Source organism: Triticum urartu, chromosome 6A (assembly GCF_056163025.1).
Source record: "Triticum urartu cultivar PI428250 chromosome 6A, HENAU_Tu73, whole genome shotgun sequence".
Lineage (NCBI taxonomy): Eukaryota > Viridiplantae > Streptophyta > Magnoliopsida > Poales > Poaceae > Triticum > Triticum urartu.
The window spans coordinates 115,092,776-115,108,071 of record NC_141878.1 but is presented as its reverse complement, the minus strand read 5'-3'; the positions used below and the strand labels follow the sequence as shown (position 1 = coordinate 115,108,071).

Below are 15,296 nucleotides of genomic sequence, written 5' to 3'. Positions count from 1 at the left end.
CTGAATGTTGCAGACCCATTGACTAAGCCTCTTCCACGAGCAAAACATGATCAACACCAAGGCTCCATGGGTGTTAGAATCATTACTGTGTAATCTAGATTATTGACTCTAGTGCAAGTGGGAGATTGGAGGAAATATGCCCTAGAGGCAATAATAAAGTTATTATTTATTTCCTCATATCATGATAAATGTTCATTATTCATGCTAGAATTGTATTAACCGGAAACATAATACATGTGTGAATACATAGACAAACATAGTGTCACTAGTATGCCTCTACTTGACTAGCTTGTTAATCGAAGATGTTTAAGTTTCCTAGCCATGGACATGAGTTGTCATTTGATTAACGGGATCACATTATTAGGAGAATAATGTGATTGACTTGACCCATTCCGTTAGCTTAGCACTTGATCGTTTAATATGTTGCTATTGCTTTCTTCATGACTTATACATGTTCCAATGACTATGAGATTATGCAACTCCCGTTTACCGGAGGAACACTTTGTGTGCTACCAAACGTCACAACATATCTGGGTGATTATAAAGGTGCTCTACAGGTGTCTCCGAAGGTACTTGTTGGGTTGGCGTATTTCGAGATTAGGATTTGTCACTCCGATTGTCGGAGAGGTATCTCTGGGCCTTCTCGGTAATGCACATCACTATAAGCCTTGCAAGCATTGTGACTAATGAGTTAGTTGCGAGATAATGTATTACGGAACGAGTAAAGAGACTTGCCGGTAACGAGATTGAACTAGGTATTGAGATACCGACGATCGAATCTCAGGCAAGTAACATACCGATGACAAAGGGAACAGCGTATGTTGTTATGCGGTTTGACCGATAAAGATCTTCGTAGAATATGTAGGAGCCAATATGAGCATCCAGGTTCCGCTATTGGTTATTGACCGGAGATGTGTCTCGGTCATGTCTACATAGTTCTCGAACCCGTAGGGTCCGCACGCTTAAAGTTAGATGACGATCGATATTATGAGTTTTGTGTTTTGATGTACCAAAGGTAGTTCAGAGCCCCGGATGTGATCACGGACATGACGAGGAGTCTAGAAATGGTCGAGACGTTAAGATTGATATATTGGAATGTTATATTCGGACACCGGATGAGTTCCGGGGGTTATCGGATAAATACCGGAGAAACTGGGAGGTTACCGGAACCTCCCGGGTGGCTATTGGGCCTCATGGGCCCAAGTGGTGGAAGAGGAGAGGCGGCCAGCTAGGGGCGCGCGGCCCCCTAGCCCAAACCGAATTGGACTAGGGGGCCGGCCCCCCTTTCCTTTTTCTTCTCCTCCCCTTCCTTCCCCTCTCCTACTTAGACTAGGAAAGAGGGGGGAATCCTACTTGGAGTAGGATTGCCCCCCTTGGGCGCACCTCCTCCACTTGGTCGGCCCTCTCCCCCCTTTATATACGGTGGAGGGGGGCACCCCATAGACAATAATTGATCTCTTGATCTCTTAGCCATGTGCGGTGCCCCCCTCCACCATATTCCACCTCGATAATATCGTAGCGGTGCTTAGGAGAAGCCCTGCATCGGTAGCATCATCATCACCGTCACCACGCTATCGTGCTGACGGAACTCTCCCTCAAAGCTCGGCTGGATCGGTGTTCGAGGGATGTCATCAAGCTGAACATGTGCTGAACTCGGAGGTGCCGTACGTTCGGTACTTGGATTGGTCGGATCGTGAAGACGTACGACTACATCAACCGCGTTGTGCTAACGCTTCTGCTTTCGGTCTACGAGGGTACGTGGACAACACTCTCCCCTCTCGTTGCTATGCATCACCATGATCTTGCGTGTGCGTAGGATTTGTTTTGAAATTACTACGTTCCCCAACAGTTTGAGGTGCTTGAAGCTCGTTGGGGAATTGTTCGTGAAGCTGAAATGATGTGGGAATCAGAAATTTTATGGCAGCTGATGACATGTTGTGTTATTTTGTACAATATGATTGTCGAGAATGAGGGTTATGGTGTAGCTCAAACCAATGATTGTGAAGCGCATGGAGAACACGTTCAAATCCCGGAAGATCAAAATGGAAATCAGCTTATGAACTTTGTGCATATGCATCAGAACTTTTGAGATCATCAGGTGCACACACTACTCAGGGATCTTGTAAAGCTTATGTGAACCCACAACGAAAACTAAAGAGCTAATGTTTGAGTTATGCACTTAAAATAAATTTTATGTAAGAACTAAATACTTTTGGTACCAATATTTGTTATTTACGTGCGACATTAGCGTGTATGATGTACGTGCATGAATTTGCATGTATTTGAGAGTTCGAGTTTGAGGTATGTGACTGTCGGGCACGACATATGAGGGGTTGTTCGGCTGCATCCGTGAGCGTGCCTGGGCGTATAGAGTGTGCATGTCGGATTTGCCAAGTCCAGCCATAGATACTCTAAACTCTAATACACCATCTAAATTGTTCCCTCGACTAACAAAATCATCTTATCCCAAAGATTTGAATGCCATTTTATTTTTATGTATGAGTGTGTTTGTAAGGACATGTGATATTATTTAATAGATGGCATTAAGCATTTAACACTGCATATTTCATGGTCATCAGTCACCTTTATAAAATCTATACTTTACTCACAAAATCTATAAAATGTATCTTAAATTAATACTCCAGAAAATTAATGTATAAATCTTTATAAAAAAATTTAGGCCATGAAATAAAAATAAAATAGTTAAAATTAGGCAATTTTATTAAAAACTAAATTGTTGGTGTTCTAGAATTTTGAGTTTTCTAGAAATTGATGATAATCATGAAGATATGTTTGGCATTGCGGCCCAGGTATAGGTGACGAATCGTTTAAATTTGTTTCTGAACATTCAGCACTCACGAATCACTTTGAGGTTTTTCTTAAAACACTAGAGGACAGAAGTTACACGATATTAGTTGGAGGAATAAGGCCATCTCCGAGGCCAACCCTCAAACGGCAACATAAATTTGGAAAATTAATTGAAGTGTTGAATTCCCCTCTTCGAGAGGAACACAAAAGAAAGGTTCCCCCCATGGGCCTGAAAACGCTAGTATTGATTGCTCAAGCTGTTCAAACTCTAAACATTGTGACAAAATTAATAGAAAGCTTCACGAGGTTGTCTCAGAACAAAAAAGTTCAGCACTGAGCTGTAGCTGGTTCTCGACGACTTTCCTCCGATATTTTTCTTTTATGTTTTATACCGAATTTTCTTCTGAGGTTTTTATTTTCTCCCTTTTTCTAATATCAATTTCTCGTTTCCTTTTTTCGTAATACAAAAACAGTTTTTTATATTACATGGATCTTTTTTTTAAAATATGATTTTTTTAATAATAAATAAATAAATATGGTTTTGCAACAGCGCATATATGAATCTTTCAAAAAGTCTGAGCCAACAGTTTTTTTACCGATATCCGAGCCAGCGGTTGCTTTTTTTTAAGGGGAAAAAGGCAATTTATTCGTCAAATTTCACAGAGTGTGGGATACAAGTCGGAGCCTGGGGTTGGCCTAACCAGATGTGGCGCCCCGGCCCTAGTGAGAGTGAATATTTGGCAAGTTTATGTGCGTCTCTACTAGCCGCACGACCTTCGAACACAAAATTACAGGAAAAAGAAGAAGCTCTACTTTTAATCTCTTGAACAATTGCAGCGTTCCTGCCTCTGTGTGCTTTTGAAATATCATTGACTACTTGCTTAGCATCGGAAGCGATGATCAAATTGTTAAGGTTGAGATCTTCCGCCAGCGCAAGTGCTTCTCGACATGCAATTGTCTCCAAAATAGCCGGGTCGTCCACTCCAGCAATGATCAATGCCGAACTCCCCATGTAGTTGCCTTGATGATCTCTGCAAACCGCAGCGAGCTGGGTTTTTTTTTCGAATATGGCAGCTAACTGGGCTGGCCCATGAATAGAACCTCCCGGAGGAGGAGCAACTAATGAGCCCAGTTCGCACGTTGAATGGGTCGCATCTCACACCGAGTACTATTTTTAGGCCCATAAGCGGTGCTGCTCTCGTCCTCTCTTCTCCCGTCTATCTCATTCCCCCCAACTCCTCCTCCACCATTCCATTCCCCCCGAACCCTCGCAAGGATCGTCGTCCTCCTCCTCCTCGCCAAGGTGCGCGCTCTCCTCCTCCGCCCCCTGTCACGCCTCGCCACGTTCTCGATCGATGTTTGCGATCTGCTCACGTGACTCGAAACCGCGGCGACGTGATGCGATGCGCAGGCATGCCGTCCGCGCGCGCGGTTTGTACCTTGTTGGTTCATAGGCGATGCGTGACCTAACCTATCGCGTGATACGTTGATCGCCGCCTGCGTCTGGGATCTAATCGACATTGGTTCGACGACCCCCAGCGCCGGCCGGCCTGTAGGAGCTTAGCCGCTGGGCCGCTGGTACCGTTCGTCCATGCGTGATTTCTGACCATCTGGGCACACATGGGATTCTGGTGCCACGCATCCCTGGCGCGATCTCAAATCCTTGGAAATTAGAACGGGTGGACACATTTTGATTTGGAATGGCATTGTCAGTCTGGTACATGCATGACGACGCTGACAGAGCAAATGGTGGATGCGGGGTATACAATTAGTAGTTAATGTTTGTGTCCAAGTCGCAGAAGCGTAATCTTTGAGTATATGTTGGCATTTTGTTGGACAGAATTTCATTTTGTAATGTGTGACTGGTTCATTTCATACTTACCACGCCTTCTTCTTTCCGATCTGACGATATAAGGTTCAGTCATGACACCAGCCCTTGATATCATGGATTATACTCGAATTTCCCGTTACATATATGCTTATTAGTTCTATCTCAATATCTGCATAAGACATTATCGTTTAAAACATTTTGCTACAAGATGTCATAGCTCCGTTTCGCGTGATGCACTAATGCAGATGACGGAATCACCGTTTTTGCCGCGTGAAAGGCTTTTTAAGCAGCAGCAGTATTTCCAGAGCTTGAGCAAGCACACTCACCTGAAGGGGCGTTACGATGCGATCACCTCCGTTGGCATCCCCCTCGCGCTCGCTGCATCAAGCCTATTCATGATTGTATGTTTGGAGCTTTGTCTGTTCATGATCAATGATTGTAATTGTTTTTTCTGTTCTCTTGTTTCCGTTTAGCTGGTGACGTGTATCATGTTGTGCGAATAGGGCCGTGGTGTCTACAACATGTCTCACGGAATCGGGAAAAAGGAGTGACCTTGAGTGGCATTGCTGTCGGCTCAGTACTTTGACATGGGAGCGGTTCTTTGGAAGGATTTTGCTGTTCGAAGGTTATGAGCCGGTGACGTTTTTTTAGTTGCACAAATTAATAATGCTATCAAAGCTCCATCTGTGGGTGCATTTCTAGTTCTCCTTTCGTTGGTTTTGTGGGCACCTGGTGTCAGCGAACCCATGCTGAATTGACAGCAACAATGTTCAACAGTTTTGTGGGCAATGTTGCCATGTGTTCTCTTTTAACCTGTGGTATACTCGTATAAGTCTTTCAGGCGATCATGGTGTACTTTATGTTTGATCTGTATGCAAGCTAGTTCATGCACATTTCAAGCTGAAGCGCTGTTGGGCCCGGTTCAGTCTTGCATGAGCCTATGGACATGAAATATATGACGTTTAAGCAGTTCAAAATATATTTTATAATATTTTTAAACAACTACAAGAGAGTCCCATCAACAACTCAGGTAACGATAACATCAGTAACCAAATCTAGAGCTCCTTGTCATCGTCATCATCATCGTCGTCGTCGTCATACTCGACAAAGGCCTGTCCCGCGGCCATATCATCATCCTCCTCGTCGTCGTCATACTCAACAAAAGCATGTCCCGTGGCTTCATACTGCCGAAGGATGTCGTCCTCGCAGTCCCGCGCCGCCTGCAGGGACTTGAAGAGGGCGACAACGGAACGGCGGTAAGCCTCGCGGATCTCAGGGTCGACGGTGGTCCAGCTGTCGATACGCTCGTGGTCGACCGGGCGGATGGGCTTGCGGGGCGGGAGCGCCATGAGCGAGTTGATGTACTCCTGTCTGACCAGCTTCATCTTCTTCCCGTTCTTGAAGACGATCACTCTCCCCTTGTCATTGGCTCCAGCCTTCGGCGCCTCCTCGGCTTTCGTCACCGCAGCCTTCGATTCCGCGAGATCCGACTTGCTGAAGTCCATGGCCTCCAAGCTATCTACGGATGTGGATGTGGATATGTGGCGGAGGCTGTTTGATTATGGTGAACATAGAGCGGGAACTGGATTATTTATAGCTTCTCATCCGGGTACCGAGTCGGCCGGGAGCGCGGGTCTTTGAATTCTCAGGTGCGTTCTTTGTCTCCGATCCGGCTCGGGAGTCCGGAGTGGGCAATTTTGACTATTTTAATCCGTGGACGAAATCAATTCATAAAATGAACTGCCCGTGAAACTATTTCACAACACTGACCCTTTTGTGTGGCGTCCGCCACGCAGGCGCCACACCCTACGGTGCAATGCCTAGCTCGGGGGTGTTGCACGCCAGTCCACCATGGCAGCCATTGGGCCCGCACCCAGCAGTGCAGCGCCTCAGAGCTAGGCGCTGCACCGTAATGTGCAGCGCCCGGCCCGCAGGCGCTGCACTGTGACTTAGATGCCAGCCGCCCGCTGCCCCCCCCCACCCCACCCATTCGTTCCAGAGGAGTTACAGAACAGGCGGCTGGCGGCTTCCTCCTCTCCCCCTCTCAATCCCCTCTTAAAAAATCATCAAATCTGACGATTTGGCCCATGGATTCCTTCACCAATCCATCCTAGAAGGTACTTTTCTCCGATCCCCTTCTTTCTATCCATAGAATGTATGCTATTTCGGAGATTTGAGGAACCCTTGTTTGAATCTTGTGTGTATTAGATTTAGGGAATTTTTGTTTGAATCTTGCATGTATTCGATTTGGGGAACCCTTGTTAGACTAGAATGTGGTTTGGATACATAGGTTGACATGTTATTTATATAGTTTGGATACATAGGTTAACATTTTATTTATATGGAAAAGATATTTGTATTGAATCTTGCATGAGGTAGGCTTAGTTTAGTTTATTGAAATTACATTTGTATTGGCAAGAATGGTTTGGATACATATGCTTTGTATTTTGCATCTAGTAGGCGTACTTTAGTTTATTTGTATTGAAAAGATAATCGTGTTGACAAGAAAGCTTTCTTTCAAAATTGTTAGGATGGTTTGGCTTCTCGATGATCACTGGGACAAACAACACCGGTCGTACGCTATGGCGGTGGAGCAGCGGGTAATAATGAAAGTGGCCTGTTTTATGAATTTCGTATTTATTTCAAACACAAATGCCCCATATGTAATGTTATGAATTGTTTGTTTGTAGGCGCTTGCACCTTTGAAGCTTCGTTCTCACGGGGTCACCCTTGGGTGGATGCGCTATGATGAGCGATACACATCGTATGTAAGGGAGACAGGACTTCTCCCTTTCATTCATATGGTCAGACGGTCGACGCCAGCCAACAATGCTCCAGCACTCACCGCGCTTATTGATCATTGGCGGCCGGAGACACATAGTTTCCATCTACGGACCGGGGAGATGACAGTGACGCTCCAGGATATTGCTATGATCACCGGTCTTCCTATCGATGGGAATCCTCTATGTATGAGCACCGACTCCGATGGGTGGCGCGCGCAGATGCATGCCCTTATCGGTATGGTTCCTCCGGAGCCTCCGGAACCAGCAGCAGAAAACAAGAAGAAGGAAAGAGTCGCAGCCGGTGCTACTTTCACGTGGATTACTGAGCACTTTGGTACTTGCCCACCGGAAGCTGATGAGGACACGGTCAAGATATATGCTCGTGTCTACATGTGGTATGTGATATCCAGGACTATGTTTGCTGATGGCACAGGCAAGAATGCTCCATGGATGTGGCTAAAGGCGTTGACCGTCTTCGATAGCAAATGGAATTGGGGTTCGGCGACACTGGCTTACTTGTATAGACAGGTATGAAGTTGTTTCTTTTTCACTTCATTGCTACATTATGAATGCGATCTTGCTCTTAATTGAACCATATTCTCTTTTATGTGCAGTTGGACGAAGCCTGTTGTAGGTCATCTGGAGGTATTGGTGGTTGTTTGCTCGCACTTTCCATATGGAGCTGGGAGCGTTTGCCGGTTGGACGTCCGAAGAAGGTGAAGTACGATGATTGGAATGACAAAGGCGACCTACTACGGCTACCCACTTGGGCTTACAAGTGGGATGTGATAAATGAGACGACAGATGATCCCTCGGTCATGTACAAGTTGTACCAGAGTGAGCTTGACGCGATCACGCCTGAGCAGGTGAATTGACATGGCATAAGTGATTATGATGCTTCTATTGCAACTTGATATCAATTTTGCATTCTATCCCATTTTGCAGGTGATATGGGAGTCGTATGGAACAGGAGATAGTTTTGGTGACCCTTTAGAGTTCAGGCTGAATCCGATGTGCACTAGGGATAGGGATCTCTGGCGTATGCGGTGCCCACTCATATGCAACTGGGCGGTTGAGCTTCACCTCCCACATCGAGTGCGCCGTCAGTTTGGTTTGTTCCAGGCACATCCGCCGGAGTGGGAGGACACGGACAAGTTGCTACACGCGTAAGATATAATTAACCTTGAGTACTTAGCAGCTTCTCGGCGGTTTCGATGCTACTAATATTATGTTTCTAACTTGCAGGTTGGATAGGAAAAGGCAGCGGAAGATTAAGGATTGGGCCAAGCATCACAGAAAGTATGTCGTACAGTTTGCGCTTAGTGTGGAGCAAGCTAGGGCTGGAAAAGGAGTCCAGCTTCGTGAGCACTGCCCTGTAGCGTTCAACAACTATCTCACACGGTTTCTTGCAAGTACCCGTGTGGAGGTATGCAAGCCGGCGTATGCTGAGGAGATTTTGGAAGAACCCACTGTTTTTGATGAGGTAGCCCAACACCAGTACAACGCATTAGTCAGGAAAGGCAACTCAGTGATCCCTTCAGCTTCAATGATGAACTTTGTGGTATTTGCCCTCTTTGCTTTTCATTCACACTATTCACATCTTCGCTTGCCTAACACGTTAATACCATTTCTGTTCATAGCGTGCCCAGATTAAGAAAGCAGCTGATGAGACCGAGACTATTCTTGAAACAACCCCGGCTGGCAAAAGCGATGGAGAAGGTGCACTTCGAGCATTCATCAAGGTTCACATCTCCTTCAAATTAGCACTTAACATGTGTTGCTACGTTCGATGTCTCATTCACTTGTACATGTTGCAGCGCCAGGGCCAAAAGTTAAGGCGGCTATCAAACCTTTTTGGTTGTCGTGACCCCGAGTATGTATCACCAGAACGGTCTAGGTCGGCGACACCATCAGATCCCGCTTCGGTCCAGAGCCATGGTGATCATTTGGAGGATGAGGATGTGGGTGTGGATATCAACGTCATTGTCATCGTCTGCATACTCATCATTGTCCTCTTGCAAAGCTTCATCTTGATTGTTTGTAAACGGGCTCAATGTTGGCCTCACTTCTTGGGTCAAAAGAGGTTCAACAATTTCATCTCGCTTCAAGGGTGGGGGCTACTAGCAACCAAAGGTGAGGGTTTCCGGTTCAAGTCCAAATGCAAATTTGAATCAACCTTCTTCGTTGCAAATAACTCAAGAGCCTTGTCAAGTGAATCGGCCACCGTTTTCTTGTATGCAACTCAACGTTGCTCCGAGTTGATACGCATTGTCTTCCAACGGATGTGCATTCCAAAATCTACATTATGCCTTTCCTCCAACTCAACGATATCACTAGGGTCCATCCAATTCAAATCTTTCCTCACTTGTTGCAAGAGCTCCGCATAGTTAGGACTACTATCAAACAACATATCTACCTCATCTGGATCCGGTTCAATATTGCCTTTCAAGAAGGCGTCTTTGTCCCCATGATGAACAAAGACACATGTTCTTCCCATCCCTATAAGCATTCAAACAACACATCGTAACATTGCTTCCACGAGTACTAATTTAAGGATTAACACGGAATACAAACCCTAATACATATATATCAAACAACAACCCTAACCCTAACCCTAACCCTAACCATAACCCTAACCCTAACCATAACCCTAACAATAACCCTAACCATAACCCTAACACCAACATAAGAACACCCATAAGAATAACCCTAACATACTAACAAAGCTTAATCATAGGAAATTGGCAAACAAAGATCTCACATCTTCATGCAAATCTCTAGATCCAAACAAAACTAGGGTTTCCCAAACTAGCATTACTTGGATCAAAACAAGGGATCGGAGAAGATTACCTTGAGGGAGGGTATAACTTCGAAATCCACGGACAAATTCTTCAATTTTGCAAGTTTTGGGAGAGGATTTGAGAGGGGGAGAGAGTGGGAGAGGGGGCAAAGCTCGGGTTGGGGTGTGTGGGGTGGGGGGAGTGGGGGAGGGGGGCCCAGCCGCTGGATAAGTCACAGTGCAGCGCCCGAACGCTAGGCGCTGCACATTACATATGTGACGCTGCACATTACATAGCTAGGAGGCGCTGCACTGCTGGGTGCGGGCCCAAGGGCTGCCACGGTGGACTGACGTGCAACGCCCCCGAGCTAGGCGCTGCACCGTAGGGTGTGGCGCCTGCGTGACAGGCGCTACACAAAAGGGTCAGTGCTGTGAAATAGTTTCACGGGCAGTTCATTTTGTGAATTGATTTCGTCCACAGGTCAAAATAGTCAAAATTGCCTCCGGAGTGTGCAGGCCCGGTGATAACCAGCCCTCGGCCGTTGTAGATGGGCCAACTGGGCCTACCGCCATACCCCTTCCAAAAAAAAATCGAGAAGCATTAACGTGTGCAGATGGGGCGGTCGATGGCGCGTGCCACGTGGGATCGCTAGAGACAAAAAGAGATCGTTGGGAGAAAAGAAAACGCGTCATGAGCGGGGACAAAAGAGAGGGACAGAGTGCTCTCTTTTTCCTCCTCTCGCATCTCCTTGTTTCCACCCCGACTGGCGGCTAGGGTTCCCGTCGGCGCCGCCACAGCCGCCGCTACCATCCTTGCTCCGCCATCTATGGCCACCAGAGAAGGCGCCCTTCTGAGACCCGCTCTTGTTCAAACCTTCTCGTCTTGGCGTCAAGGCGTGCTATTCTGCCTGGCTGCCTTGGTGGTTGCAGATGAGGGGGAGGAAGGGATGGCATCGAGGTGTCGATGGAGGCCCTAGCTCGAGGCGGCGAGATGCAGAGATGCGGGGTGGTGCGGATGGAGAGGCAGCTTCAGATCCGCGCGCAGCCGCCCGCACTCTCCTTCCTCCGCCGCCTTCCCTGTGGTCAGGTCAGTGCCGCCACCACTGCTCCATGCCTCGTGCCGATCCAATTCGCCTCATATTCTTCGTGTGCGGTGGCTGGCGCAGCTCCGTCTTCTCCCCGCCCTCCATCCTCATGTGTTCAGCAGCAACCCTAGGAGGAGCTCGAGCCACATCGGTGAATGTTCTCTGCTAGGTTTGGTGCTACTACTCCGTCTTCGATCCCAACCATCTCGCACGTTCCCGAGATCGTCGTCTTCCTGGCCGGGACCCCTGGTGAGAGCCTCTCTCCATGCTCCAACTTCCTAAGCACATACGTATCTCCTAATGGTGAATCTTTGACTGAATTTGTTACACACGACGTTTACTGAAACTGTTGTGGTCTGAAGAACAGCTTACTGAAATTGTTCTAGTCTGAAAAACAGTTATCTGAATCTGTTGAAGTCTGAAAGTGTTAGTGTGAGCTGTCTGCAACTGTTGTAATCTTGTAGACAGAGTAGGTCAGTTGATTCATCTCTTCTCAGCCTTACCAGAGAAGATGGTGATGATATCCGTTTGACTTAGCCCATTTTGCTTGTGTTTGAATAATCTCTGAACAAAATTCAGGTTCCAACAGTGGTAAATTAAATCTTGTTACTGCGCATGATTTGTATTCAGGTTTTCTACATGACCCGTAGTAATATTATGATACATTCTGTTAAAACCTGGCAATGGTCTGAAACTACTGTAGTCCTATAGAAAGTAAAAGTAGTTGGATGGGAATAGTGTATTTATCAAAGCTAGTTGGACATCCCTGTTCTTGATTAAGATAATTCAGTTCGTCCATTCCATATGTTTGCGGCTAGTAGAAATTATGGAAGCTAAAAGGCCAAATCAAGCTCAGTCATCTCATTTTACCGCTAGTAGATTTCAGACTTTTATTATGTTGTGCGCACACACACATACAACGCGTTCGGCACAGTCGCGGCGGCGGCACTGTCGGCTACTTATCTGTACTCCTCACCAGAGTTTGAAGTGGTAGAGTGAGCTCGTTAGCATGGCATGAGAAGTGGTATTTGATAAAATAAAGCATGTCAGATCAGGTCACTCCTTAGTACTTGTATGGTTTATTCACGTGTGATGCTCCTCTTTGGCCATTTGGCTGAGTGAGTAGAACTAGACGAAGTAAGGGCCGCGTGAACTGCACGGCCATTTGTGCTGAAAATTAAGTGGGCGCTGGTTCAGCAAGCAACGACCCAATGTGTCAGTCTATTTCAAAAAGAAGAGGTCCTGTTGGTTCAGTAAGCAAAACACTCGAGAGGTCCCTGTCTATTTGAGAAAAAGGAAAGTGCAACAAAAATGTCAAACATCGCGTGCATGGACTGGATTAATCTTCTGGCCTGCATTCCAGCATTTACCTCAAATTTTGACCAGGATGTATGACTTTGTTAAACAGCAATGTCCAGATTGTGCAGTTTAGGTGTGCATCAGTTTCGTTTTCATCAGGCTTTACTTACTTCAATTTAGTTTCATTTTCGCATTACTTCTTTTCGACATGGGTTGGAGTGGGAGCTATGAAATTCTCTTTTGACGATATACGACTATTTGAAAGAGTATAAGCAAATAATTATATTTAGTACAAATGCGATAGGGGACATGTGTTTGAACTTCCTCTGATTTTGAGAGAGTTTAGCCACTCCATATATTTCCTCTCTGGCAAGTCATTTTGCCTATGATATATTGTATCCCTTTCTTTCTAACCTGAAAGTTAGCATGTCAATTTTAAATTAATTAGAGCTCATTTCTTCGCATGGTTCACTGATCCATACTTAAAAAATGAACTTCCATTTAGTTCATAATGTGTTCTTGGCTTCTTGATAACTGGAAATAAGTGTCCTATGTTTCTGCGTTTAATGCAGTTTCCCAATCGTAGATTTTACTGATGAAATAAATACGTCGAAAGGGGATTGGACATGTTACTGACTAAGGAGATAGCGCCAAACTTTTGTATTGATTATGTTGCTATTTTCATACTTCAGTCAAGTTCTTGCCTTATGTGATGGGCAGGTTAGTTTACACTTCCTGAATGCCTCTGTATTCTGTTATGGCACTATTAAAACTTCTATCCCATAGGGCACACAACATTCAGAGGGAAATTTGTCTGTTCTTAATACCTTGCTTGTCCATACGACTATTGGCTTTTGTTGCCTGTGTAGTATTTTTTAAGTGTTTGTAAATCATATATATTCTGTAAATTGTATATTTTTTAATATTAAGGAACCCAATTTTTGCGTCTCCAATTGTAAAACTGACTCTCTCTGGAATTAGGAGATTAACTCATTATATGCACAATTTAACTTCTAAATTAATCTCCTTTTACATGTGGTTTAATTTCAAAATACACGCAGTGTAGATACGACTAAATATGTATTGCACACAATGGAAAATATTTGATATCATCGATTTCTTTGGATGGGATTGACATTTGGGAGATGCTACACCATTGGTAATGACGACGCTTCAGCAACTTACTTAGATTATTGTAATTTCCAAGCATTCAGTTATCCTTCCATATATCATTCTGTACGCTTTGTGCCCGTTGACCAATTATTTGGCCTACAGGCCTACCGTGAGTGTCCCACACCTATTTAGTAGTGTCCCTTCTGCTTACATATTGCAAGCATAGTTCTTAACAGTCCACTTATTCTTGCTGAATGACAGGTTTGTAATTCATGGCATTTGGCGCATCTGCGCTTAAATTCTTGCTGGAATGGTAAACAACGATTCCATTTGGTACATAACTGAACTTGAACACCCATTATGCATCTGATTTCTCTACACTTCAATCATTCATGATTGCTGGGAAGATGAGTTTCATAATCTGCACAAGAAATATGAAAGAAAAGAAAGTCGGACTAGATGTCTCCACCCACGCCTCGACTATCAGGTTATTCTCTGTTCTTTCTTTCCTTGTCCTCTTCTCTCTTCTATAAATTCATCAAATTTGATTATTCTATTTAAGAACTAGATAAAATAGAAATATTCATGTATAGGACAATCATATGTCCTGTTTGTCTTCATAGTGCAGGTGATGTAATGCACCATTTCACAAGTAAGAATGGGACAAAAGCTACTACGCGCGCTCAATAAATTTCATAGTTTTGGATAGAAAAGGGGGAGCTGCATAAGAATTAATTATAGGACAGTTGTATGTGTGGATACAGACACAGAAGTAAGGAATGGTATATGAATGATATCATATAAATAAATTGGTGGGCAGAAGTTGGTCTGATTTTATGGGATTAATTAATCCTGTATGTGCTTGCCAATTTTGGTTAGTAAGTACCAGGTAGCAGCTATCTTTTCATAATCCTTCTACCACTTCTTGATGCACATATCTTTTGCTTTCAGGTTACCATCAACAAAATGAAGAAAACCAACAATTTATTTTTGTAGTAAACGGCAATACGATGTGAAGGTATTCAAGAGAATCTGGTCTTATTTTTCTGATCCCTATGGTCCCTGTGAAGCATCAACTATATCAGCATTTTGAAGCTTAGAATGGCTAATGCTGATTGTTTAGAGCTTAGTTATAATGATTTCTTGTGCATCAGGTTATATTGTACAAGTGATTGCAACTGATTTATTTTCAGAGTTATTATTATTTACACGTATAAGTTTAGGGCTGACCTTTTATTTGTCTATGGCAACTACATATCTACATTGTTCCATGTATCAGCGCTTGTATGCACAAGCGTCAAACATATCAAAAACAGGAAAGTAAAAGGGGCGCTTTCCACCTGGCACCGCCCAGCTACCTCTCAGGAGGCCCGCAATAGCGGGCCCCAACCGCTAGTGTAATATGAAGATATATACACATAGAAACACGCAGGATTTTCACTAAAAAACACAGGATTTTTTACGCGGTATAGACGCAGGTGCTTGTACATACGCACATACAAGCACCCCATGAATGCACGCACGCACATCCTACCTCTATGAACACATCTAAAAGGCTAAGCTAGGACATTATCTTGAGATTGATGAAGTCGCCACAG

General features: G+C 44.8%; 2 protein-coding genes across 8 annotated transcripts; both read left to right on the top strand.

The window, feature by feature from the left end:
• The first annotated feature begins 4,026 nt into the window (after window positions 1-4,026).
• On the top strand, window positions 4,027-5,542 carry LOC125516629 (uncharacterized). 2 transcript variants are annotated; one of them, XM_087530249.1, is made up of 3 exons: window positions 4,027-4,111; window positions 4,885-5,040; window positions 5,143-5,542. In XM_087530249.1, exons 2-3 carry the CDS (start codon window positions 4,885-4,887, stop codon window positions 5,188-5,190), a joined length of 204 nt encoding a protein of 67 aa, XP_087386375.1. In that variant the 5' UTR covers window positions 4,027-4,111; the 3' UTR covers window positions 5,191-5,542. The 2 variants fall into 2 exon arrangements, with proteins under 2 accessions (XP_087386375.1, XP_048537956.2); XM_048681999.2 differs by lacking the exon at window positions 4,027-4,111 and having other exon boundaries at window positions 4,879-5,040.
• A 5,336-nt stretch (window positions 5,543-10,878) lies between these two features.
• LOC125515903 (uncharacterized) lies at window positions 10,879-14,955 on the top strand. 6 transcript variants are annotated; one of them, XM_048681390.2, is made up of 5 exons: window positions 10,891-11,288; window positions 11,368-11,535; window positions 13,960-14,011; window positions 14,106-14,185; window positions 14,650-14,955. In XM_048681390.2, exons 1-5 carry the CDS (start codon window positions 11,166-11,168, stop codon window positions 14,692-14,694), a joined length of 468 nt encoding a protein of 155 aa, XP_048537347.1. In that variant the 5' UTR covers window positions 10,891-11,165; the 3' UTR covers window positions 14,695-14,955. The 6 variants fall into 6 exon arrangements, 2 of the variants coding, with proteins under 2 accessions (XP_048537347.1, XP_048537348.1); XM_048681391.2 differs by having other exon boundaries at window positions 14,327-14,955; XR_015607540.1 differs by having other exon boundaries at window positions 10,879-13,305; window positions 13,960-14,185; window positions 14,327-14,955.
• The last annotated feature ends 341 nt before the right edge of the window (window positions 14,956-15,296 follow it).